Raw genomic sequence first — 24,881 nt, forward strand, 5'->3', positions numbered from 1 at the left:
ATATTCCAAAAATATTCAATAGCTCCACTGAAAGATTGTCTAGGCTGACACCACTGATACCGTACGTCAAATGGCCACCCTGTGTTGTACTACAGCTGTTATTTTGGAGAGAAAAAACTCATCTTAAATAATTATTATGAATTATATTTCATAATTTATGGAAACAATCTTCAATAGCGTCACTGTTATCAAGTGTAGAGTGAAATCATTCAATATCTACGTCAATGGGCTCCACATGAGTGGACTACACCTCGTACTTTGAAGAAAAAAGATTTGGAATAATTTGTATGAATATTTTTTCATAATTTATGGAAACAATTTTCAATAGCTTCACTATTATCAAGTGTAGAGTGAAATCATTCAATATCTACATCAATGGGCTCCACATCAGTGGACTACACCTTTTATTTTGAAGAAAAAAGATTTGGAATAATTATTATGAATATTTTGTCATAATTTATGGAAACAATTTTCAATAGCTTCACTATTATCAAGTGTAGAGTGAAATCATTCAACATCTACATCAATGGGCTCCACATGAGTGGACTACACCTCATACTTTGAAGAAAGAAGATTTTGAATAATTTTTATGAATATTTTGATATTATTTATGGAAACAATCTTCAATAGCTTCACTGTTATCAAGTGTAGGGTATATTCATTCAACATCTACATCAATGGGCTCCACATCAGTGGACTACACCTCGTACTTTGAAGAAAAAAGATTTGGAATAATTATTATGAATATTTTGTCATAATTTATGGAAACAATTTTCAATAGCTTCACTATTATCAAGTGTAGAGTGAAATCATTCAATATCTACATCAATGGGCTCCACATCAGTGGACTACACCTTTTATTTTGAAGAAAAAAGATTTGGAATAATTATTATGAATATTTTGTCATAATTTATGGAAACAATTTTCAATAGCTTCACTATTATCAAGTGTAGAGTGAAATCATTCAACATCTACATCAATGGGCTCCACATCAGTGGACTACACCTCGTACTTTGAAGAAAAAAGATTTGGAATAATTATTATGAATATTTTGTCATAATTTATGGAAACAATTTTCAATAGCTTCACTATTATCGAGTGTAGAGTGAAATCATTCAATATCTACATCAATGGGCTCCACATCAGTGGACTACACCTCTCATTTTGAAGAAAAAAGATTTGGAATAATTTTTATGAATATTTCGATATAAATTATGGAAACAATTTTCAATAGCTTCACTATTATCAAGTGTAGAGTGAAATCATTCAACATCTACATCAATGGGCTGGCCGTGCTGAGTGCTGTGCCCATGTAGCCAGTGTTTTATTTTACCTTGAAATTAATCACAGAGTAAAGGCAGACATCGCCCGACGGAGTTGCCATGTTCCTCCCAAGTTTCCATCCACAGTTCCTTTTGCGCAAGTGAAACTTGATTTTCGCTCGGCGAAAGAGAGTGTCAATGGAAACGTGCCCACAACCCGATGTGTCAACAGAAACACATGAGAACAGTCCTAACGCTCATACGCCGAGTGAAGCCGAAGTAGATGCATGACAAGTTGAAGTAATAGCCCGTCTTGTTGAGCTGATAAACCCATATTCTGAATCATTAGTCCCACATCCAACAGTGAGGCACAGTACCATAATCACAAGGCACACCGTTTTGAACTAAAATTGTGTCTCCTTCAGGATAAGATGGTCATTTCTAAAGAAGAGCGGCATAAAATAAAGCAAAACAATGCCGTGCATGGACCCCAACATGGCCGCCAAAGGTTGTTGTGGTCACGTGAGTGAATACGCTCTATATATTTATATTTGTTTGTATTACTGTATTCTAACGTACTTGTTACCACACTTATTTTGTTACTTCTTAAAAGGTATATGTTCTCGTGCTGCGTGTATGTTTACACTATCGTGGACAAAACATTTATTTTCTACTGGCAGGCCGCGGCAAAAAAACAATCACGTGATAAAACAACTTTCGCGTCGTTACCATGGAGCTGTTTATGAAAAGTCGCTGCTAATTGGTGGAGGTTAATGCCGTAACCAAACTGCGCGCTGTCATTGGTCGGGACGGTTTCCTATTGCGACCAATAGCGAAGCGCGCTTTTTACAAACGGCTGCGAGTCCAGGAAGTTGACGGGCAGCCCACTGCAGTGAGAAAAACCGTAACAAGGGATCCTTAAACCTGCACAAAACGCCTGGAAAAACGAAACATTTGGAATTAATTGTATCTGAAATATTTTATTGGGAGCACAGAAGGAAGTAGCAGAGGTCCTTTTCTCTTTTTAAAGTATGTAACGTATGTGATAAACGGCTTTACGTGCGTATGTAGTAACTACGTGCTGGAGAGAAAGGACATCACGTTTCAACAGCTAGCCTGATGCTCGCGTTACAACTAATAATAACACGTTGTTTAACACCAAGCGCAGTATCCGATATGTTGGTCAAGCTTTTAAAAGCGATTTTTTAAATACCTGGTTTAATACAGAGTTTTGTGTTTTTACTGTCTCGAGCTTTCCTACTAGCTGGTTATCTCGCCTCGTATCTTTGTGAACTGTTGAGCGGCTCAATTGTGAATTATCAAGTGTGGGAAATGATTGTCATCTATTGTTTATGTATTTGCCGGTGCATGATTTATGTTTGTTGTCTATCCTTATTCCTTACGCACTGCCTGCTATGAGCATTTTAGAGAGTGTCATGCTTGGTGGCTTATTCGTGTTCGCCTTTTGCTTCTCCAGTTGCTGTTCACGCCGTGCTGTCATCATGGATCCCTCTTCAGTCCTCTGTCAGCAAAGCCAGAACAAAATCCGTCGTGACATCATGAGGTAAACCAGTTTATTTAAGTATAAGAGACAATGTTCTCCTCTATTTCTGCTGCCCTTAGGGTGATTGATCTCAGTACTTTTGGGTTCAGTTTGTAACAAATACAGAAAGCTGGAATCAAAAGCCCTGTCATATGTGTAATCGTGTTCTCTTATTGTTTGGTGGTTTATTGTTAATATGTGCCTGCTTTAGACTGTATTTTATTAGGCAAGGTTACTGCTGTTTTCGTTTAGGCATTTAACATTTGAAAACGTTTGCTTCTTTTGTTTCGTAAAAAAACTAGTGAAATAGCATTTATACTTCTCAAAGTAAGCCTGCAACATTTTTCTGTATTGGAACACAAACTTGGATGTAACACTGGACTAATCAAAAATACATTTCCAGCAATGTTTCACTCTAATTGGGTTTATTATATAGCAATTGACTGGTTTTCTCCACACAGAACAATGAATGAACATAACAAAATACCAGCGCACCCGAAGCCTTCCAAACTGTTCTCCGCACCTCACCTTTCCAACCAGAATATTGAGATCCAGGATCCAGGAATCTCAGAAACAGGTAGGAAGGCACCTGTGCAACCAGGTGTCAGCAGGCTTCCAGTGCTTGCAAGGTCCCTGCGTCTCCAGACTCCGTCCAACTTCAGTCAATCTCACTGTAGGTGGGAGGAGAAACTTCTGTCTGTGAGTGCCTCCTTCATGTCCTGCATATTTAAATGTATTCTGTCTAATCAGATTAATCATATTTCTTAATACTTTGAATTTGTCTACAGGGGAAAACTAAGAATAAAAGGCCATGCACCAGGCCTATACCTTTCAACCTGTCTCAGCCAAAGAAATCAAGAGTGGCCCCTGAAAATCATCAACCCCTCCCAGTTTCTCAGTCAAGGACCAGCACCCGTGCTGTCCAACCTGATAACAATGTATGCAATGCTCGTCTAAAAACCCCAAACAATAATGCAAAACCTATAAAACCGCCCGCTATGTTAAACCGCAATGTGGACTCAACGACAGGGACATCTAATAAAAAGATTCCAGAAGATACACACAAACAGATTTCAGGACAATTTGGGCCTTCCAACACATTTAAGACTTCAACCATTTCAGACAACCCTTTATCACACGTTCCCAATAACGCTCTGCATCAGACCAGCGCTGCTCCTTCTGCACAGCCTGCATCTACGGCAGAGGCTTGTTTGGATAACATGAGCCTGCTTAATCTCAACGATCCAGCCAAGACATCACATGTTAGCCGAAACACGCAGCTGACCACAGAGGGCAGTTTTCCCAAAGGTTCAACCGGTGAGTTAAATGTGTTGTTGCCTTTATAATGTTCATCTTTTTGTTGAAACTGTTATTGAGAGGTGATGACTCAACCTTTTGGTAATTTTGAAGGATAAAGTTTGCGGTGCTGTTTTATATTGATTGTATTCTATTTAGCTTGTTTTACTGACACTATTAAACAAATTTAATACGGCTACAACTGCATTTCTCCATCGAGATGAATGTATCTCGCCTGCACAACTATACACTTGTAGCTTATAACAATTAGAAAGCTAGAATCATTTGGATTTTCATGATTACCATTTCTCTTTTTTTTGTTGTGCCTTCTGATATCGACACTGCTCCCTTAATGTTCCATGTGAATTGCAGAAATCGGCGTTTCAGACAAAAGGGAGAACTTCCAGTCCGACCATGCAGCTTTGCTCAGTATCCTTCGGAGCGAAGGAGTAAGAGTCACAGATGTGGGATCTGCAACTCCACAGTCCAACTCCTACAACTACCTGGTGAGTTGGGTTTAACATGTCATTTACTTCTTTCTTTTACGATATCTTTTGGTCCCTACTCTTTTACTTATTGGTTATCATTGAGTTTTAGTTCCATCTTTCCAATGTGTTAAATGGTCTCATTTGATGATTCTCTTGTCTGCAGCCCAAGCGAGTGTCTGTCATGAAGAGTCGACAAAAAGCCGGACCCACTACGGGTAAGCGCAAGCTTAACCCTTGTGTTGCCTTCGGGTCAATTTGACCCGATTCAATGTTTAATGTCGGTGTTCTTTCGGGAGTCAACAAACAAACATAAAGTACCTCACACTTAAACTTGGAAAACAATATTAATTCTAATAATTTTCTGGAGATTTTAATAGCTGGGGTCATATTGACCTCAAGGGTAAAATATGTTAGTAAATATAAAGGTAACAGGAGGGTGAAACATTGAATCGGGTCATATTGACCCGAAGGCGACAGGAGGGTGAAACATTGAATCGGGTGAAATTGACCCGAAGGCAACACAAGGGTTAAGACATAATGTGTGTACCTGAACATAAACTATGTGATCACAGTAGATGTACAACTTGTTGTTAACCCCATTGACGATGACAGATATGACCGAAACCGTATGTCATGGCTGCTGATTTTGAATCAGAATACTGAAGCAATGTCTTGATATTTGTATCATTTATTTGATTAAAGAAGTAGTTTTACATTTCGGGTCAAACTCTGATTCACTTTCTTGCACTGAGTTCGTTGGATTCGAGGTGAAAACATGTGCACATGGACATTAGTGTGTCTCCCACTGGGGTCCGTCCACACCGTCCTGTTTGTCCCAGACGCTTCACATCGAGATAAGCATTACAAACCTTTTCTTTATTGACTTGGAAAGATTTGAAAATATAAAACCTTCCACTATATGAATGCTCTGAATCCCGTATATTGCATTTTAAGGGAGTGATGTTTTGTGTCAACGAGAAACGGACAGAAGCAAGCCAATTATAGTTCTTGTGAAACTGAACGTTACTCAGTATTACTTTGTTATGTATAAAGTTATCGAACAAACAATGCAATGTATATAAAGCAGCTTATGCATGTCGATCAAATTGGATTGGATTCAATTCATTGTCATTGCTGTAGTACAGGTACAGAGCCAACGATGCTCTTCTTACAGGATCCGTAAGGTCGTTGCCGTTCTCCCCGGACCCCACTGCGCTGCAAAGTATCCTGCAGAACGAGGGAGTGAAGGGAGGAGGGCCTGCTGGCGCCACACCCCGAAACTCCACCTGTCCACCGGGCAGAGGCACTTCAATCTACACCGTGCGTATACACAAACTCTGTTTCACCTCTGTTTTGTTTCTTTAACCTAGAAGATGGTTTTGGATCACAAACAGTTACAGTTAGTGTGTCGCTTCCTTTCTCAGGCTCAGAGAGTGCCGCTCAGAAAGAATCGTGCGGAAGCGGCAGGCGGACCACCAGGTAAGACACAGAAACGTTGTTTTGGTTCTCTTATGAAGCCGATTGAATCCGTATCTGTCGTTTGACACCGACTTCAGTTCTGTTATCCTCAGCAATAGCGATCAAAGTGACTCCACTGAAGACGTGGACTCCGCAGAGGGTCCGCGATACCAGGCATCAGCCCATGTCTGCTGTGGTAAGTGTGCATGTATTGTAAATTCATGCTCTGTCTAATTAGGTACGCAGTGATTCTGACAGTATCCCCCTTATCTCACCACGCCGCCGTTTTCAGAAATTGCATCTGTCGACACAACCGTCACCGTTCTGCACTCCTGGCCTACGGAGCTGCAAGGCCGAACTTGAGCCGCACCAGGAGGTGAGAGCAGGGAATCATGTTTCATCACGTCTCCAGAGCTTTTACACAAATCTGTTTGAAAGTCAAACAAGAAACACTTGATCACTTTTGATTTTCAATTTAGATACACTTAATGGATGCACCATTACAACAATATTAAGTTTTACAAGCAGCATATCTTTCTATCTGTCTGGTGAGACGGATATGTTTGAGCATCATTGACGTAAGACAGGATATTTATCTCTAGGTCTGAAGATATCTAAAGAAGGGACTGAGATATTGATTAGCTTTGGAGCAAATACACTTTTGTCACAAAAACTGCCATATGTAATCAGGGGTCTTCTCAAGATTTTAGATGCTGAAGATGTTTACAAATATTTTTTTTATCAAAGTCCGGATTTTAAGAACGGATTGAACATTTTAAAAGAGATGATGCTTCACCACTGTCTCATTTAAAGAGACCTTTTCATGTGGAATAACTGAAACAAGAGCATGACTAACATTATGCAACAGCTTTGATCCAGAGCATGTTACTATCGCCGTCACAGCAACTATCTTTGACCAGCAATAAACATCCATGTGCTCCGTATCACAATTCATATGACTTGTTTGTCCAGGAGGTTGTCCAGAGATTGTTCGACGATCAAGAGGACGAGCAAAGCACACATGTGACGGACAAAGACCCTGAGACACCAGCGGAGCGACTCCCAGTTCAACGCACAACTGTAAGAAGTGAACACCGGTTTAAACTTAGCAGTCGTATAGATTTTTTCCCATATATCGCCATATAATATTGAATGAAGTTCTTCTCGGGTTCTTATTTTAAATATTTAGTAAGATCCCTGTATGCTGTTTGTTGTCGTCCCTCACTGCTCCAGACTAAATCCCAGTGCGAAGAAACGGTAGAGGGCAGCAGGCTCGGTGGCAACGAGGTCGCGGAGGATCAGCAGAGCATTGTGGGAGGACAGACGTTCTTCCAGGCACTGCAAAGAGAGTCTGTCATTTTTTTCTCAATGGGCAAAACGCTGTTAAGAGCTCCGCGCTTTAAGAAGCAGGAAGACTCAGCCCGTCACGAGCAGCATGGCCCGGTGCTGCCAGCGCATAAAGAGATGTGGCCGGTGCCGGTGCCGCCCTCTGAGATCCACCCACCTGTTCAGCGTCTGCACAGAGGTGACACTGACATCTCACAATAATGAATTATACTATCGTAAACTAACTATGACACTTTTGGTATGACGCATACAATGTACATTTCCCATGTGACGAGATATCTTCTGAAAGTGTGACTTTGGTACCATTACAGACCTCGTTGTTCAGAAGACGTGTGCTCTGAGTCCTGCCGTGGCAATGCTGCGGAAGCGTTTTCCTCCTCTGGAGGAGCTTCTTTTGGACGAGGAGGTGGCCTGCTACACCTCAGCGTCTGTCCCGGATGCTCCCGGTTTTCTCCCCCCTCGGCCCCGCTGTGGAAACCCGCTGGCCTCCATCTGGCACTCCAAAGAGGCCTATGTGAGTAAACCGCTGACCATTCATATGTATCTGTTTATTTGCTATGTGTAATGTTTTTACATTAAATCATTAGTTTTGGATATTTTGATCAAGTGTTGAGACAATTAAGTGTATAAAAGGACAAATGACCAGCATAAGGGACCAGAGCAACCCATAAATAATCTATGTCTATGCAATATGGAAAGTGTCATAAAACAGTTTTCCTTTATATGCATGTAGGTTGCAATACACTGCTTTGCGAAAGTTGTCACATGGTTTGATAGCAGTGGCGGGCCGTGCATTTTCTACCTAGGCCTTCAATGCCGCATTACTACAGCTGAACAACCTAATGTAAGATATTAGTTCACCAGTGTTCCGGTGCGGGGCTTTTATTGTGAAGGAGGAAATGGAAAAAGTTAAAGTTGCCGTGTTTCTTGTGTTATTAAGTAACGTAAAACCCTCAGTTACACTAATTCAGAGAATCGTATCGTACATGTGTGTGTATATTTATATCAATGTCTGTGTGTGTATTTATGTATGAACATATGTATATATCAGAGAACTGTGGCACTAAAACGCCTTATTCAATAGAATCAGAAAGAACCATATAATGAATGTAATCTGACATACTTTCATGGGTTTCCAGAAGGCCAGAAGACCTCAAAAATACACCCAGTATGTCAAACTAGCGATGTGATTGGTTGAGGATCATGTTGAAGATTATGTCAATCAACGATAAGGCCTCCATGTACTTCACCAGGCTGTACTTGGCCTGTGTGAAGGCCTGAGATGAGCTGCTCTTCTTCCATACACTCAAAAAAACGATTCAAGCCCTTCTTAGAGGTGACACATTCAAATATTGTGACATCTGATTGGATAAAAGCTCCCGTTAAAATGAATTAGACTGGAAGCAGCGCTGCCGGATGGAAGCACAGCAACAGAGGAAGACAATAGTGCAATAAGAAAAGAAAATTTAAGAAAATAAAAGTATATATATATATATTTTTTTAAATTATAAAATAGCTATAACTTTGTAATTATGTTTAGGCCTTCTGAGAAGGCTTAAAAGGCCCGGACGGCCCGCCACTGTTTGATAGTGACATCCAACACTAAACTCAACATACACACACAACATCAGCACATATATTCTCTGCACATGAACCCAGACAGACAAGTTAATACACATATTTCTTATTGTTTTGTCTTCCAGACATTTGTTCCGATTGGTTTCGATCCCTCGTCCGGCTGTTGTTCTCCACAAAGCTCTCCGCTGTGGGAGACGTGACTTTGCACTAATAAATTCAGTATTTGTGTTCCAGTTTGTCTCCAGTTCATATAGAGTGGATACGTTCACTCTGGTGTACTGATGACACTCTTTTAATGGAACTGATTTAGTTTGTCCAACACTGTTGCTGTCAGCCGTAATAGTCCAAGGAACGCTGCTAGTAGAGACTTTTTGTCTCATGGATGCTTTTTTAAAGAATTAAAAAATAGATAGATAAATAATACAGCTTTTACACTGCAGGCATTCATGTAAACGAAGTCGATGCACACAATGTTTATTAAATGAATTTTTTAAAAGTTGGAAAGACATACATCTTAAAAGGTCAAAGAAGACTGAACTTCATCAGTGTTATGGCTTTAGTATCTGAATTAGAATGACTCGCCAGACTCTTGTGTGGATTGAAAATGCTTGATGTTCTCAATGTACAATGTTCATAATAAATATATATATGACACTGTCTGTTTTCTACATTTGTATTTATCAATCATTTTTATAATCAAGTAATCATATAATTTTAATTCATTTATGAAGGAAACGCATCAAATATGTGTTGGTTCAAGCAGATCATATATATATATATATATATCTTTTGGGGTTTTGGACCGTTGAACTTGATGTTACTTTGAGCTTTTGGAACATGAAATTGGCATTGATGACGAGATTGAAATCGTTCCTATTCAGGATATTTCAGCTTCTTTGATTTGAGTTATTCTGTTTTTATTATCTTCCTCTTGTAAATCCCTAAATGTGTTGCCTAATAATGTTACTTATTAGAGCTGCAGGTAGTTATTTTTCCTGAAGTCTTACATAATGCTGTCGCCGCTCACACAAACTCCTCAGCATTAAAGACATGGAAAAAAAGTCATCTTTATAGCATGAAACGAGATATGAAAGATTTGCCATCAGAATAGAACCATTTATTGCCAAGTATGTTGGACATACAAGGAATTTGTGTTTGCGGGTGTGGATAACATTAGACAACTGGCACTCGGTAGAGCGCATACCTTCGCATATCACAAGCCTGGGAATTGAATTATGAACATTTTGGCATTAGTTGCATGCCAATTGGATAAAAAGAAGATTTTGACCTTTTCATGACCTTGACCTTTGACCCGATCAATCCCAAAATCTAATCAAATGGTCCCCGGATAATAACCAATCCCACCAAATTTCATGCGATTCGGTTTAATACTTTTTAGTTATGCGAGTAACACGCATACAAATAAATACACGGCGATCAAAACATAACCTTCCGCATTTTCAATGCGAAGGTAATAAAACAAATAAACACAAACTTGCATTCCTCAGTTTACCTCGGTGTCAAATGTAGAGTTTGAACCTTTTACTGGAAACATGAAGCTGCACATATCACATACCTGCAAACTTGTCACCTTTCGGTGAAATTCACCGTTTTGAACTCAAAATAGGTCATCCACGTGAATCGTGGAGATCCGAAGTTTTTTTTTTTTTTTGGGGGGGATCTCGCTGCCGTTGAGATTACAGTGAGACGCGGAGAAAATGTGAAGTGGTGCTCTTCGCAATAAAACATCTTCGCGTCTCGGCCAATCAGCGTCAAGATGTCTTCAGCGTTTGGGGGTTCAGGTTAGCTTGAATGTTAGACCGCTACATCTACTGCTGTCACGCTGCACGGTGTAGCGATGCTAACAAAGTACCCGTACGTTAAACACGATGTGATTTAGCATATTTTTTGAGAGGGCGAGTGCAATCACTGGCACCGACAACTCAGTGGCAAGTTTGTGGCAAGTGGCGCTCGGTGCCAGTACTCAGCGACAACTCAGCGGCGTGTTTGAGACGAGTCGCCGGCAGCAACACTCAAGTGGCAGGACAGCAGCAAGCTAACGACACTCGCCGAGAAGCTGTGGGTGGAACAACCATTGTTGTTACGACAGATCAGCTGCCGTGAATCAGTTTTATGATCATAGAATGGAGAAGCTGCGGGTTTTTTCTTTTGTCATTGCCTAAGTGTACAAATAGATGGATAATGTATTTTTTTAGACTTACTTACAATATGCAATACGATATTGCTGTACAATACTGCTGTACTATATTGAATATTGTTTTGCTACTACTACGTTTCACTTCGTAATATACAGGACTGTCTCAGAAAATTAGAATATTGTGATAAAGTTCTTTATTTTCTGTAATGCAATTAAAAAAACAAAAATGTCATGCATTCTGGATTCATTACAAATCAACTGAAATATTGCAAGCCTTTTATTCTTTTAATATTTAATAATTTTTTTATTGCATTACAGAAAATAAAGAACTATCACAATATTCTAATTTTCTGAGACAGTCCTGTATAACACTTATATACCATGATATGTATAATGTACCCGCCTTTCTTTAATAAAAAAAATATATATAATTAATTTTTTTACCATGTCATACTGTTATACCTCCATGAAATTCTACTTTGAGGAGATGCCACTGTTAATCTAAAGTTTAAAGGGTACCTGTAGTGCAAAACAATATGTAGCCAGATCAAAAGATAATGTGTTTCTAAAGGTTATTCATGCACTGACGGTCCAGTATTCAATAACAATACGTAGTTTAGGCTGTTCAAAGTCCTCAACTCCGACATGCGACATTGCACTGGAGCTTGAATATGGACAGCCAGAGGGGGGGCTATGTGAGACTGCTGTTCATTGATTATAGTTCAGCTTTCAACACCATAGTCCCCTCCAGACTGGCCGGCAAGCTGATTGAGCTGGGACTGAACACCCCCCTGTGTGCTTGGATCCTGGACTTCCTGACCGCCAGGCCACAGGTGGTCAGGGTGGGCAGACACACCTCCAAACCCCTCACCCTGAACACAGGATCCCCCCAGGGTTGCGTCCTCAGCCCCTACTGCTCCTGGCCACACATGACTGTGTGGCCAGGTTCAGCTCAACACCATCATCAAGTTTGCGGATGACACAGTGGTGGTGGGGCTCATCACCGACAACGAGAAGGCCTACCTGGAGGAAGTTGCTGATCTGTCACTCTGGTGCCGGGACAACAGCCTCCTCATGAATGTCACCAAAACTAAGGAGCTGATTGTGGACTTTAGGAGGGTACAACAACAGAGGACGTACTCACCACTGGGGATTAACGGGACTACTGTGGAGAGGGTGTGCGGGTATAAATACCTGGGAGTCCACATCACCGAGGATCTGACATGGTCAACGAACACAGACACACTGGTGAGAAAGGCAAGGCAGCGCCTCTACCACCTCAGGCAGCTGAGGAAATTTAAAGTTTCCCAGAGGATCCTTCAGTCCTTCTACTCTGGAGCTGTAGAGAGCGTCCTGACAGGAAGCATCACAGCCTGGTTTGGCAACTGCTCCGCTCAGGACAGGAAGGCTCTGCAGAGAGTAGTGCGTTCGGCTGAACGCACTATTGGGACTACCCTCCCCACCCTGCAGGACTTGTACACCAGGAGGTGCAGAACCAGAGCCGGCAGGATCATGAAGGATCCTCACCACCCCAACAACAGACTGTTTCAGCTGCTGCGGTCAGGCAGGCGCCTCCGTAGTCACGCTGCAAGAACAGAGAGACTGAGACGGAGTTTCTTTCCTCAGGCCATCAGGACTGTGAACTCCGACCTCACCAGGACCCCCACATAGACCCACACAACTGCCCCTCTTAGGCACACACACACACACACACACTTAGTGTAAATATTGTACTGTAAATATTGTGTTGTTTTTTATTGTAAATAGTGTGTACTTGTTGCCCTTGCACATTCCTGCTGAGCATTGCCACTTTCATTTCACTGCACACCCTGTGTGTGTATGTGACAAATAAAACATCTTGAATCTTGAATCTTGAATGTCGCGGGTGGTGTGACGTCATATCGTTGATAGATCGACAGCCAGCCACAGCGGATGTGTTCAGATACCAATATAAACAACGTCGAGCGCTCGCAAACAAATGCTGAGAGATTGATAATATGGACGATGAAAGATTGTCTGATTCAGCAACTGGATACTTGTTTGAACCTTTAAAAGCAGACTATCCCCATTTAGTGAATTGTGACAGCGATGATTCAGATGATTCTGATGAAGTTGATGCCGAAGGACCGCCGGTCCAGATGCTTCACCGTGCGGACCGTGCACGCAAGTCGGCGGACGTTTGGTGCAGTGGTGGGAAATGTGTGCCACAGAAAACAGACATAGAGTGCATTTGTTGTAAAGAGCACGAACTTATGTCCGATGATATAGCAGGGCTCTCAAGTTTTGAAGACAGGCAAGCGTGAGATTTCCATCAGCACACGATACAGCTGACTGTTGCGCGCCGCCATCGAGCCGAAAAGAGTTGTCGACGGGGTTGCTAGTGACTATTTCTACTCAACAATCGATCGGCGTATTGAGCACCCCTGCATTCAAGCATTAAATAGCCGAGAGGTTTTTTCAGCGTGAGGAATTAGATGTGTGGCGGAGTGCGTGAGATAAGACCGAATCGTGAGTCTCACGCTCAATGCGTGAGACTTGAGAGCCCTGATATAGTGTCATTAGACCTCATCTGCTTCACACAAAAGCGTGAGCTTGATAGCTACATCGCGCATAAGCCAGCGCTGGAGATGTCTTTCATTGATGCAATGATCGGCCGACATGTTCGGGGTGCTAGTGACTTTTCTTTGCTCCGTCCGTCCCGATGCGCGCAAACCGGTGTCGGGAGCTCCGCGGCGCACGAGACGGCGGGCAGAGGACTGTCAGCGCAACACGTAGAGACAGAAATGACATGCTGCTGCTGTAATGTGGCGCTATAGAGAAAGTGACACGGGGGCGGGCCAATTTTTTTTAATGTCATGCGATCTACCAATACTACGCCGCGATCGACTGGCAGGTCGCCGCGATCGACGTATTGAGCACCCTGTAGTACCGGAGATACGGAGTCGGAGGCGGAGTATTCAGGATCGAATTCCAATCTTTAATATCCATCCAGGAAGAGAACCTTAACAACACAACTGCCTAGCATAGCGAGTTAGCAGGAATGACATGCCTCAACCCCTGTGTTACCACTTAATCAGTCCGTGTGGCAACACTATTCCTAAAGGTGAATTATGTTACATTACGTGTCACCACAAGCCCCCCCAGAATTCACACATAAACAAAATCTGCGTGGCGGGGAGGAACAACACGCCGACCACAACGACTCCTAATAACTGGAGTTGGTAAAGCGACTCCTTCCTGTGCGGTCCCCGTAAGAGGAGGGACCGGAACAACAGGTCTAGCACCCGTGACAGGAGTCAAAGCTGGGGGGCGGCCCCTTCTCGGCGGCCTAGCGAGCACCACCGGTTGGCCCAAGTCCAAATGAGCAGCCTTCACCCGATCGACCGAGATGTGCTCCGCCTTGCCACCCAGGTCGACCACCAGGTGCTTATCCCCGTGTTCCAAGACCCTGAAAGGTCCATCATAAGGAGGCTGCAGGGGACCTCTGTGTGCGTCGTGGCGGATAAAAACGTGCCCAGCCGAGCGTAGAACCGTGGGCACCTGAAGCCCGGGAGTACCGTGCTGAGTAGTAGATACCGGGCGAAAGCCTCCGCCCGCGTCCAGCAAGAAAGCCCGCTGGGCTCTCGCCGACCAGGAGCCGACGCCGGAGGAAATCCCTGGAACCCTCAGCGGCTGACCGTAAACCATCTCCGCCGTGAGCACTGCAGATCCTCTTTGGGCGCGACGCAACCCCAGCATCACCCAGGGCAGCTTGTCGACCCAGTTGCCGTCCGTAAGGCTGGCCTTGAGGGCCGCCTTCATGGAGCGATGGAAGCGCTCACAGAGGCCGTTAGCCTGAGGTGGTAAGCGGTAGTCCTGTGCAGCTTAACCCCAGACCGCCAGCCACCAGCGTTCCAGAGCTCGGACGTGAACTGCGAGCCCCTGTCCGAGGAAATGTCTGATGGGGTGCCAAAACGACACACCCACATTGCAATGAAAGCTCGGGCAACGTCAGCGGCCGACGTCGACCCGAGCGGATCCGCCTCCGGCCAACGAGTCGTCCTGACCACCATAGTGAGGAGGTATGAGAAACCCTGAGAGGAGGCAACGGACCAACTAAATCAATGTTCACATGGTCAAACCTCCTCTCCGGCACCAGGAAACGCCCAAAGGGGCCTTCGTGTGGCGGTGCACCTTAGCGCTGACAAGCCACGCACTCCCTGCCCAAGTCCTCACGTCTTTTTAAGTCCATGCCAGACGAACTTTGTGGCCACCAAACGCACTGAAGGCTTAACGCCGGGTGCGATAGGCCGTGCACTGCTTCAAACACCGGCGCCTCCAGCAGGCGGGACGACAGGCCGCGACAGGCCCGTAGAAACGCCAAAGCAGAGTGATGTCCGCGTCGCCGAACACCACGTCCTCCAAGCGCAATCCAGTGCTCTCCAACTTCAGAGCCTGGACGCCAGGGTCAGCGACCTGGTCCGCCGCCATGCGCGTATAATCCAGGCCCAACTGGACGGCCCCGATGACGACCCTGGAGAGGCAATCAGCCACCAGGTTTGACTTGCCAGCCACATGCTTAATGTCCGTGGTAAACTCTGAAATGTACGAGAGCTGCCGCTGCTGACGCGCCGACCAAGGCTCCGCCACCTTCGACATGGCGAAGGTGAGCGGCTTGTGGTCGACAAACGCCGTGAACTCACGGCCCTCCAGCAAGAAACGGAAGTGCCGCACGGCCAAATAAAGACCCATGAGTTCACGGTCAAAAGCGCTGTACCTGCGTTCTCTGGGCGTAAGTTGGCGGCTGAAAAAGGCGAGCGGTTGCCAAGCGCCCTCCACCCACTGTTCGTGCACCGCGCCGACCGCGTAGTCCGACGCATCTGTAGTGATAGAGATGGGTGCCGTGGGTGATGGGTGTGCCAACAAAGCCGCCTGCGCCAACGCGGCCTTGACCTCAGTAAAAGCCCCCTCCGTTTCCACCGTCCAGTCGATCGCCTGGACGGGGGTCTTGCCTTTCAAAGCCTCATACAGCGGCCGCATGATGTGGGCCGCTCGGGCGATAAAACGGTGATAGAAAGTCACCATCCCCAGGAACTCCCGTAGCGACCGGACTGTGAGCGGGCGAGGAAAAGCCGCGACAGCCTCCACCTTCGCCGGCAGGGGTGTCGCCCCGCCGTCTGTGACGCGGTGTCCGAGGAAGTCAATGGCAGACAGCCCGAACTGGCACTTTGCAGGATTAATGATTAATCCATGATCGCTGAGCCGCGTGAAAAGGGCACGGAGGTGGGACAGGTGCTCTTCCACTGAAGCGCTGGCGACGAGTATGTCGTCCAGGTACACAAACACGAACGGCAGGTCCCGTAGCACAGAATCCATCAGGCGCTGGAATGTCTGAGCGGCGTTTTTGAGCCCAAAAGGCATCCGCAGGAACTCAAAAAGCCCAAAAGGCGTAATCACCGCCGTCTTGGGAATGTCTAGAGGGTGCATGGGCACCTGGTGGTATCCACGCACCAGGTCCACTTTGGAAAACACCTTTGCGCCGGCCAGATGCGCCGAAAAGTCTTGTATGTGCGGCACCGGATAGCGGTCGGGCGTAGTGGCGTCGTTGAGCCGACGATAGTCCCCGCACGGGCGGAATCCGCCGTTCGGCTTGGAAACGACGTGCAGCGGAGAGGCCCAAGGGCTGTCGGAGCGGCGGACGATGCCCAGGCGCTCCATAGTCGAAAACTCCGCCCTCGCCACAGCCAGCTTAGAAGGGTTCAACCGCCGGGCCCTGGCGTAGACAGGAGGACCCTCCGTCGTGACGTGGTACTCCACGCCATGCTTGGTAGTGAGTGCAGAAAAGGTGGGTAACGACAGGTCTGGAAACTCAGCCAAAAGTTTAAGAAAAATGTCTGACCCTGACAGCGAGCTCGACAGTCCGTCGACGCTGCGCTGCCGAGTGTGCACACCAGGGAGGAAAACGTCAAGGCGTCAACCAAGCGTTTATTTTTAACGTCCACTAACAGTCCATGGGCACAAAAAAAATCTGCCCCAAGCAGGGGAAAAGAAATGTCCGCTGTCACAAACTCCCAGCTGAAACGCTGACCCCCGATGCACAAACACATAGGCCCGCCGTATGTGCGAATGGGGCCATTAGCCGTCGTCAACGCGGACCATGCTCTCCACGAGCGACGTCCTCCTCGACGCAGGAACTACACTCCGCTGGGCGCCCGTGTCACACAGAAAAAGGGTCTTCGAAATGCTGTCGTTGATAAACAGGGGCCTGCCCGTGCCGCCCCCGCTCCCGGCCACTACTGAGCGGGGGCCCCTCCGGTTCCCGGAGGTTTGTAGCTGCATGGAGCGATGCACTTTTGCCTGTGTCCCGAACCGTGCGTGGGAAAAGCACTGTCCGGTGTCTCCACGCTGATTAGATATAGCCGCCTCCGTCCTCCGCCACGCCGTCCTGCCTGTAAACGGGCGCCGCGTCACAGCTAACGCCCGCCTCTGGCTCTCGTGCCGCCAGGAAAGCGGTCCGCCTCCTCAGCCAAGGCGCTGGGGTCTGTGATGGCCGTGTTGGCCAGCGCCGTCTGGACCCGGGTGGCAAGCGCGCAGGAAAACCTCCATGAACAATATCTGGGGATCTTCCCCCCCGAGCAGATTCAGCATTTTCTCCATGAGATGAGACGGTCTGCTGTCCCCCAGGCTCTGAATGTCAAGAATCTGGCGTGCTCTCTCCTTAGCAGATAAGCTAAATGTCTTAAGGAGGAGCTCTTTAATCGCCTCGTATTTGCCCTGTAGCGGGGGAGCAGCGATGAATCCCACCAACCTGGACGATGTGGAACTTCCCAGCGCCGTTACCACTAGGTAGTATTTTGCGTCCCCGTCACGGACCTGACGGCAGGCGAAGTGTGCCTCACGTGGGCAAACCATGCCTCCGCCGCATGCTCCCAAAACTCCGGCAACTTTACATAAACATCACGCTCTGCCATGTTCACTAAGTTTCTGGAAACTTTCCTAGAAACGTCAGGGTCACCACTGTAGTACCGGAGATACGGAGTCGGAGGCGGAGTATTCAGGATCGAATTCCAATCTTTAATATCCATCCAGGAAGAGAACCTTAACAACACAACTGCCTAGCATAGCGAGTTAGCAGGTATGCCATGCATCAACCCCTGTGTTACCACTTAATCAGTCCGTGTGGCAACACTATTCCTAAAGGTGAATTATGTTACATTACGTGTCACCACAACCCCTGATATAGATTGTGTAATTCTTGAGGCCACCGATCTATCCCAAGAAGCAACGCGTGTAGAAGTGGCTCCGGATTGGCTGAATTCCTTTCAACGACTCTACGTCATAGTTAGCTTTGAGCTGGAGTAAATAACTAGCAAAATGGCTGCGCCCACGGACTCGGAATGTTGACAAAGAAATGTAAATCCTCGGGCTATGCGTGACTTGTTGACAATAGCGGCGGGGTAAATATGATTTATTTGATGCGCCGAATGGATGTAGCACGTTGTTGTTTTGCACTACAGGTACCCTTTAAGCACTGGCACTCAGTGACACTTGCCTGCACTTGCCAGCAGATGCCGCAGCTAGTCAAAAAGTGCCACTACTTGTTAAAAGGTGCCACAGCTAGTCAAAAAGTGCCAGCAGACGGAGGGTCGGCCAGGCGCGTCTGCGGCATGTCTGCGCAGTGACGAGTCTGCGACGACTCAGTGACAAGCTCCACTAAAGTGCCCGGACAGCGGAAGAAATCACTTTCATGATCACAGAATGGAGGAGCTGCGGTTTAGCTAGATAGATAGCTAAAATAGCTAGCTAGATACACAGATGGATATATATATATATATAATTAGTGTCTTTTTGTAGACACTTACTTACAATATGCAATAAGATAGTGCTGTACATTACTGCTGTACTGTATTTAATATTGTTTTGCTACTACTACGTTTCACTTCGTAATCTATTACACTTATATACCATGATATTGTAACGTCTCGGACGTTGGCACTGATGACACGGAGACGGGACCACGTTATTAATCCTCCCTTTATTGGGCATCCACCAACACAGACAGCGTGTTCCTCTCAGTTTAGCAGCTCGAACGTCAACAACAACGGTTCCCGTCAACCACCCTTAACTTCCGTTTTCCGACAGGTTAACCCCGCCTCCCCTCTACTCCGCCAATCACAGGCACGCCCCCTCGACCAGCACGCACGGTGCCACACTGTGATTGACAGCCACTTCACAGGGTCGCTACAATATGTATAATGTACCCGCCTTTCATTAATATATATATATATATATATATAATTTATTGTTTTACCATGTCATACGGTTATACCGCCATGAAATTCATCTGCTGGCAACTACTGGCAAGTGCCACTGCGTGCCAGCGTCGCTAGGGGGATCTCGCCCCTACTGCATATTTCATTGTCAATCATAATAAAATGTGAGAAGTTTGAATTCAAATGTGTTATATGTGAATAAACTGTGCCACGATGACAGAGGGAGGACATCCATTTTCATCTGATGAACTAGTAAGACTGCCACCTAGTGGAAGGAAGAGGACATTTTCTTGTAATGCAGCAGCTGCTTTCGGAAGCTTTCTTTCCAGATGTTCGGAGGTAAAATAAGAAAAAAAGCACTAGAAATTCTGACAAAGTATTTTTTTTATTTGACATGAAACACATTCAATGACAGAGTGACAGTGTTTTTGTCAAGTAAGACATGTTAGAAATGATCGCACCATTGACTGGTTCAGAATGTCTTTGCTGCAGCTCAACGATGCATAGTGAACAGCTGTTGAGGTATACATTGTGGGCCCTCGTCTTCTTTTGTGTGAAAGATCCTAATTTCATAACCTCACATGTACATTTACATTTTGTGCTTAGAATAACTTTGGAGGTTAGAAACGCACGCCATTCCTCACAACTGGACAACTGAAATAAATATCAAAATGGAAACGGTGGCTGGGTCAAGTTGCCGTGTCCACGTTGAGCAGCCAGTCAGGTAAGTCTTCATCAGATCTCAAAGCTGATGAAGACTGGTGATGACAAACAATTTTTAAAACCGAGCAGTGAGTAAAATGTTGGCATGGAAAAAGAATGACTGATCTTCACACAAAGAGGGCATCCAGGAAGAAAATGTCTTCCTTGTGACATTGGAGGAAAGTCTGCCAATGTTCCCGTATGGAATAGCACCAACGTCTATTGAAAATGCTTCAAGGCCAACATGACATTATAAAACTTTATTAAAACGTGTCGAAGTGAAACAGTAGCAACAAAGCAATTATCACACAGCAGCTCTAAAGCTCTAAAGCGCCCAAATCCTGTCGGGCCGACATGTCGTCAGGGTCCGTCACGGATGAGAAGTGGTTTACTGACGTGTTGTGCTTTATGTTGAGCTGCTTCAAAATCAAACCATCTGTCTGCAGAAGTTGTGCCGTTTTAAACAAAGATTATATCAAGAAAATATTGATAAAACCCCTATAAAAACATTCGTGATTCCAAACTCGGATCAAAATAATAATGAAAAAAACAGTGGTGGCGACATAAAAAAAAAGAATAAATCAAAAAGAAAGGTTCAATATTTTGGGATCATTTTCTTACAAAAGACAAACCTTGTTGCACCAGTAAAGACAATTATCAGTTTAACTGGACTCGCACTCACACACTCCCTCAGGCGCGCGCACACACACACACACACACACACACACACACACACACATAAAATGATATTGGGAAAGTGCATTGTTCCTGCCAAAATAATCTGAAACCTTTTTTTCCTCTTTTGCAATGTGATACTATTAAATTAACAATGCAGAAAAATGCTGTCAAGTATGAAAGATCAGTCAAGTTTTTATCGACAAAGTTCATATCCATGTACACATTAACACCAGTAATATTTGACCTCTAAAATACAGTATACAGACAACATCATCACCCTCATTTATTACCTCCGTATTGTATATATAAAAGGAGGATTCTGCCATTTTTTAATCACGGGTTCCTTACCGATTGTTAATTCCTAATTCATTTTATTTCAGTGTTACAGACATTCAGAGAAATTGGTTTAAATGGTCATGATGAAATGAGAAAGTCCGGACCGCAAAGGTTTTTTGCATAAAGAACTGGACACCCCCCCTTCCTCTAAAACATAAGACACAAGTGTTTTATGAGTTATAAACTGCAGATTCCACGAGTGAAAAATGGTGGAATAGTCCTTTAAACACACGAACAGTACAGCTAGAAATGAGGGATTAAAACATAAAAAGTACAGAGTTCCATAAGTTTAGTAAGGCAAAGTTCTGTCCTCATTTTTGATATCGTATTCATTCAAACTTTGACAGTCCGTAATCATAAATATCACCGTGATAAAAGGCACTGACTTGCCTTCTGATGATCTACGTTTATCTAAATCGACTGACGCTAACATGAAGTGAAAGACGCTCTTTGCTCTAACGGGAAACGACACAGACTGAAAGCTCGCAGCTCACTTCCGTTCAAGCCAGGAAACAAAGTTCACTCCCCTGTTGTGGAGCTTTCACTCGTATTCCTCCTCCTTCAACGAGTCTGTCTGGGGTCTGTGATCAACTCTCCACCTTTCAGTTAAGATGACTAATCCATCCACTGCTGCGTGACTCCATGGCTTGTTACAGATTTAGGTTTTTTTTTGGCCTGCATATTGTCATTGACTGCGTTCAAAATTAGCATGCGCACCTAAACCCCAGGTGTAGATTCTTCGTCTGAAAATCTGTGCATTTAAAAAATGGTTTTAGTAATTCACAATCATCTCACGGACTGACTCACATCGAAATGTTTCTGCCCGTCAAAGATAACATCCAGGTGTGTATGTTTAAGAAGTCTTTCTTTTCCCACACCAACAAATGACTCAAGTGTATTTTTTTCCGGACATCTTGTAACGCGTGAATGCCAACAGCACGTCTCCAGTATGGGATGGGAACTGAAAGCCACGGTGCAGCTGGGAGGGGAAGGCAACCTGTCAGGACCCCCCCACTCCTCCTCCTCCTCCTCTTCCTCCTCCTCCCCGTAGGGCTGCACTCACTGGTGGCTCTGTTTAATACTGATGTGGATTTGCTCTCACGAAAGCAGCAAACATGGGGGGCGTCCCTTTGAGGCAGGAAGGGGACTCAGAGGTGCAAGGACTTAAAGTGCAAGAGGATGAAAGTTCCAGCTCCTCTCAACAGTTTGAGTGCGCCATCCTGCCTTCGAGAATCAACGGGGTTAAAAAGAAAAGAAGCACGCAAGGATGAAGGTTTCAGGATAAAAACCAAGGAATGGAAGGAGGGTGAACGTATGGAACGAACAAACGTCTTTAAAAACACAAACTGGAGCCATGAGGGAGAAGTGGGATGCACGGAGAGAATGAAGATTCAATTTCCTCCATGAGTGGATTTACGATCAAGAGGACAGAACATGTCCGCCCCCCCCGCAGTGGATTTCAGTGAGCCGGGGCTGCAGCGATTGAGCTGGTGGAAGCAAAGAAGAAATAGTTTCTGAAAGGGAAGCGTGTTTTCACCACAGTGCTCAAACTGGACTTGCATTCCCACATTGTTTGGTGTTTTGAATGTGCATCTGAGCTTGAGCGTCAGGATTTCTACTGAACGCTCCCCGAAGTCCTTCTCCCTCACGTCTGCTCTCGGAGCCCGGCTCAGTTTTCTGCATTTCCGACAGTTGAATCACATGTTGTACGCCACGTAGATGGGGTCCAGTTGGTCGGCCAGGAAGGAGTCTCGCAGGTGCATCCTCTGCTTCTCTCCTCTGGAGTTGATGGGGATCACCCCGGGGTCCACGATGACCACGACCCCGACGATGAGGTGGTGCTCCTCCAGGACCACGTTGGTGACGAGGGGCACCAGGTCCAAGGCCTCCTGCTCCGAGCCGCTCAGCTCCGCCACCACCACCAGCAGGTTGGTCCATGTAAACACCGCACTGAGGAGCAAGAGGTGGTCAGTCACGTGGCGTCTGTGTGATCTCCAGCCGATGCTGCTCATCACCCAGTGGAGAAGAAGAGAAACATAATCATACAAAATGATCAATTGAAGAAGCTCACCTCTCTGCGATGCAGCGGTGGGCTCGGGACACGGAGGTTTCGATGTCGATGGGGTGATAGCGTAGCCCCCTTAACTCCAACGTTTCATCCAGAGAGCCCACCACGAACAAGGCATCATGACGATCTGTGGCGGAGAAGAACAAAGGTGTTCGACGATTAATAGTTATGGACTTAAGTTGGGTTAGATGATATGAAAACATAAACTGAAACCCATATGCGTAAAGGACTAGAATTGTATCAGTCTACATTTATGATAGCTTATGTTGATAATATCGCCCCCTGCTAAAAAAGGTGAAATGGAAGTGAATGAGGTCAACTTTTTTCAAATGTCCTCTCACCTCCGCTCGCGTCCAGCAACTCGGTCCTCTTGATGAAGCCCAGGTAGCCCGTCCTGACCCACAGAGTGTGGGGCTCCCCGAAGCTGAGTTTGGTGTTGAAGTGATCTGCCTGCAGGCTCTCCTCCCCATAGATGGTGTAGTAGCCACTGGCACTGTGAGGGCTGTTCACCCAGATCTGAACCCGGACCAAGGGAAAAAGGTTTGTAGGCTTCACAACATTTCAAACATTCAAATGCATCATTTTTTTTTGGGCGAATAGCTGCGTCCACTCCGCTCCATGCGAGTGAAACTCGCTGTGTTTCAGAATTATAAGAGGACAATGTAAAAATGTGTAAATGTAAAACGTCAGCGTCCGATGGTCCTGTGGCTCTCTCCGCTCACCTCTCCAAGATGTGAATCCCCCAGCGGACCTCTGGTCTCTGGGTTGACGATGATGACCCTCACTCCTGGCAGGATCTGAGAGGAGCATGAGAGTTCAGCTTTGAAGAGAATGAAACCTCTTCCAATACCTCTCTGGGTCTGTGACCAGTGAGAGCATGACACACACACACACACACATGAGTCTTTTTAGCCAATAATCAATACTTACAGTGCCGGACTCCATGAGTGGAAGACTCTGTGGCGCTCCTCGCTCCACCAGCCTCACCCTAAAGGACACGGCCAAAAGACAACCCGTCACTCGTTCTGTTGGATCTGACCCACACGCTATGTCACTTTAACCAGTTTGATCATGTGACATTAGCACTGGTTTCCAGCCTTACCTGTCGTGGCGCAGCGACTTCAAATCAACATAGACGGTGGAGGGGTCTGGTCCAGCAGTGCCCTGAGGAGGAAGAGAGGAAAATTAATACTCTGAAATGTCAGAAATATGACTGAACCTGAAGCGTTTTGCCTCATTAATCATTCAGTAATATATAAAGTTGATAAAAAAGCAGTTTTCTGTAGCGTAGAATGAAGAAAGCAACTAAAATAACTGGAGGGCGAGTTTTCAAGACTAAACACTGTAGAATGAAATATGTATATGACGCCCTGAATTCGGGTGTACGTGTGAAGATAACTGGGTGTGCGTCGGTATGAAACCCACCTGCAGGCAGATGGCCAGGTTGACCCTGGAGCCAAAAGCGGTGCTGACGGCACGCGCCGACAGGCCGAGATCTTTAAAGAGCTTGGAGAAGGACTGCGTGAGAGCGAGGCGAGGACGCTCCTCTGCTATCACCACACAGCTCCGCACGCACGACAGATTCAGACCCCGAGCCTGGAGACACACGCGGCTGAAGGTTATTCACAGTTAAGACAGTTCAGTGCCGGCTGAGCCACAAACATGAACCCAGCATCAGTGGACATTTTTAGCCAACGTGAATTGAGATATTGAGC

The 24,881-nt window shown here is 45.5% G+C and overlaps 2 protein-coding genes across 3 annotated transcripts in view; one reads left to right on the forward strand and one right to left on the reverse strand.

Moving 5' to 3' along the window:
• Positions 1-2,164: 2,164 nt before the first annotated feature.
• Positions 2,165-9,631, forward strand: troap (trophinin associated protein). Of its 2 annotated transcripts, none has more exons than XM_056423080.1 (14): positions 2,165-2,291; positions 2,740-2,826; positions 3,267-3,504; positions 3,594-4,122; positions 4,474-4,607; positions 4,753-4,804; positions 5,764-5,909; positions 6,014-6,068; positions 6,146-6,243; positions 6,340-6,423; positions 7,020-7,127; positions 7,281-7,572; positions 7,706-7,908; positions 9,098-9,631. In XM_056423080.1, the coding sequence occupies exons 2-14, from the start codon at positions 2,765-2,767 to the stop codon at positions 9,170-9,172; spliced, it is 2,076 nt and encodes a 691-aa protein (XP_056279055.1). In that variant the 5' UTR covers positions 2,165-2,291; positions 2,740-2,764; the 3' UTR covers positions 9,173-9,631. The 2 variants fall into 2 exon arrangements, with proteins under 2 accessions (XP_056279055.1, XP_056279056.1); XM_056423081.1 differs by having other exon boundaries at positions 6,161-6,243.
• A 10,117-nt stretch (positions 9,632-19,748) lies between these two features.
• dip2ba (disco-interacting protein 2 homolog Ba) overlaps positions 19,749-24,881 on the reverse strand; it is a 38,039-nt gene continuing 32,906 nt past the window's right edge. Inside the window, exons 32-38 of the mRNA XM_056422502.1 lie at positions 24,592-24,762; positions 24,269-24,330; positions 24,097-24,154; positions 23,889-23,963; positions 23,508-23,682; positions 23,170-23,293; positions 19,749-23,048 (exon numbers count right to left, since the gene is read on the reverse strand). Of these exons, the coding sequence (XP_056278477.1) occupies positions 22,796-23,048; positions 23,170-23,293; positions 23,508-23,682; positions 23,889-23,963; positions 24,097-24,154; positions 24,269-24,330; positions 24,592-24,762 (918 nt within the window). The 3' untranslated portion in view covers positions 19,749-22,795. The remainder of the gene's footprint in view (positions 23,049-23,169; positions 23,294-23,507; positions 23,683-23,888; positions 23,964-24,096; positions 24,155-24,268; positions 24,331-24,591; positions 24,763-24,881) is intronic.

This window comes from Pseudoliparis swirei, chromosome 9 (assembly GCF_029220125.1).
Source record: "Pseudoliparis swirei isolate HS2019 ecotype Mariana Trench chromosome 9, NWPU_hadal_v1, whole genome shotgun sequence".
NCBI lineage: Eukaryota > Metazoa > Chordata > Actinopteri > Perciformes > Liparidae > Pseudoliparis > Pseudoliparis swirei.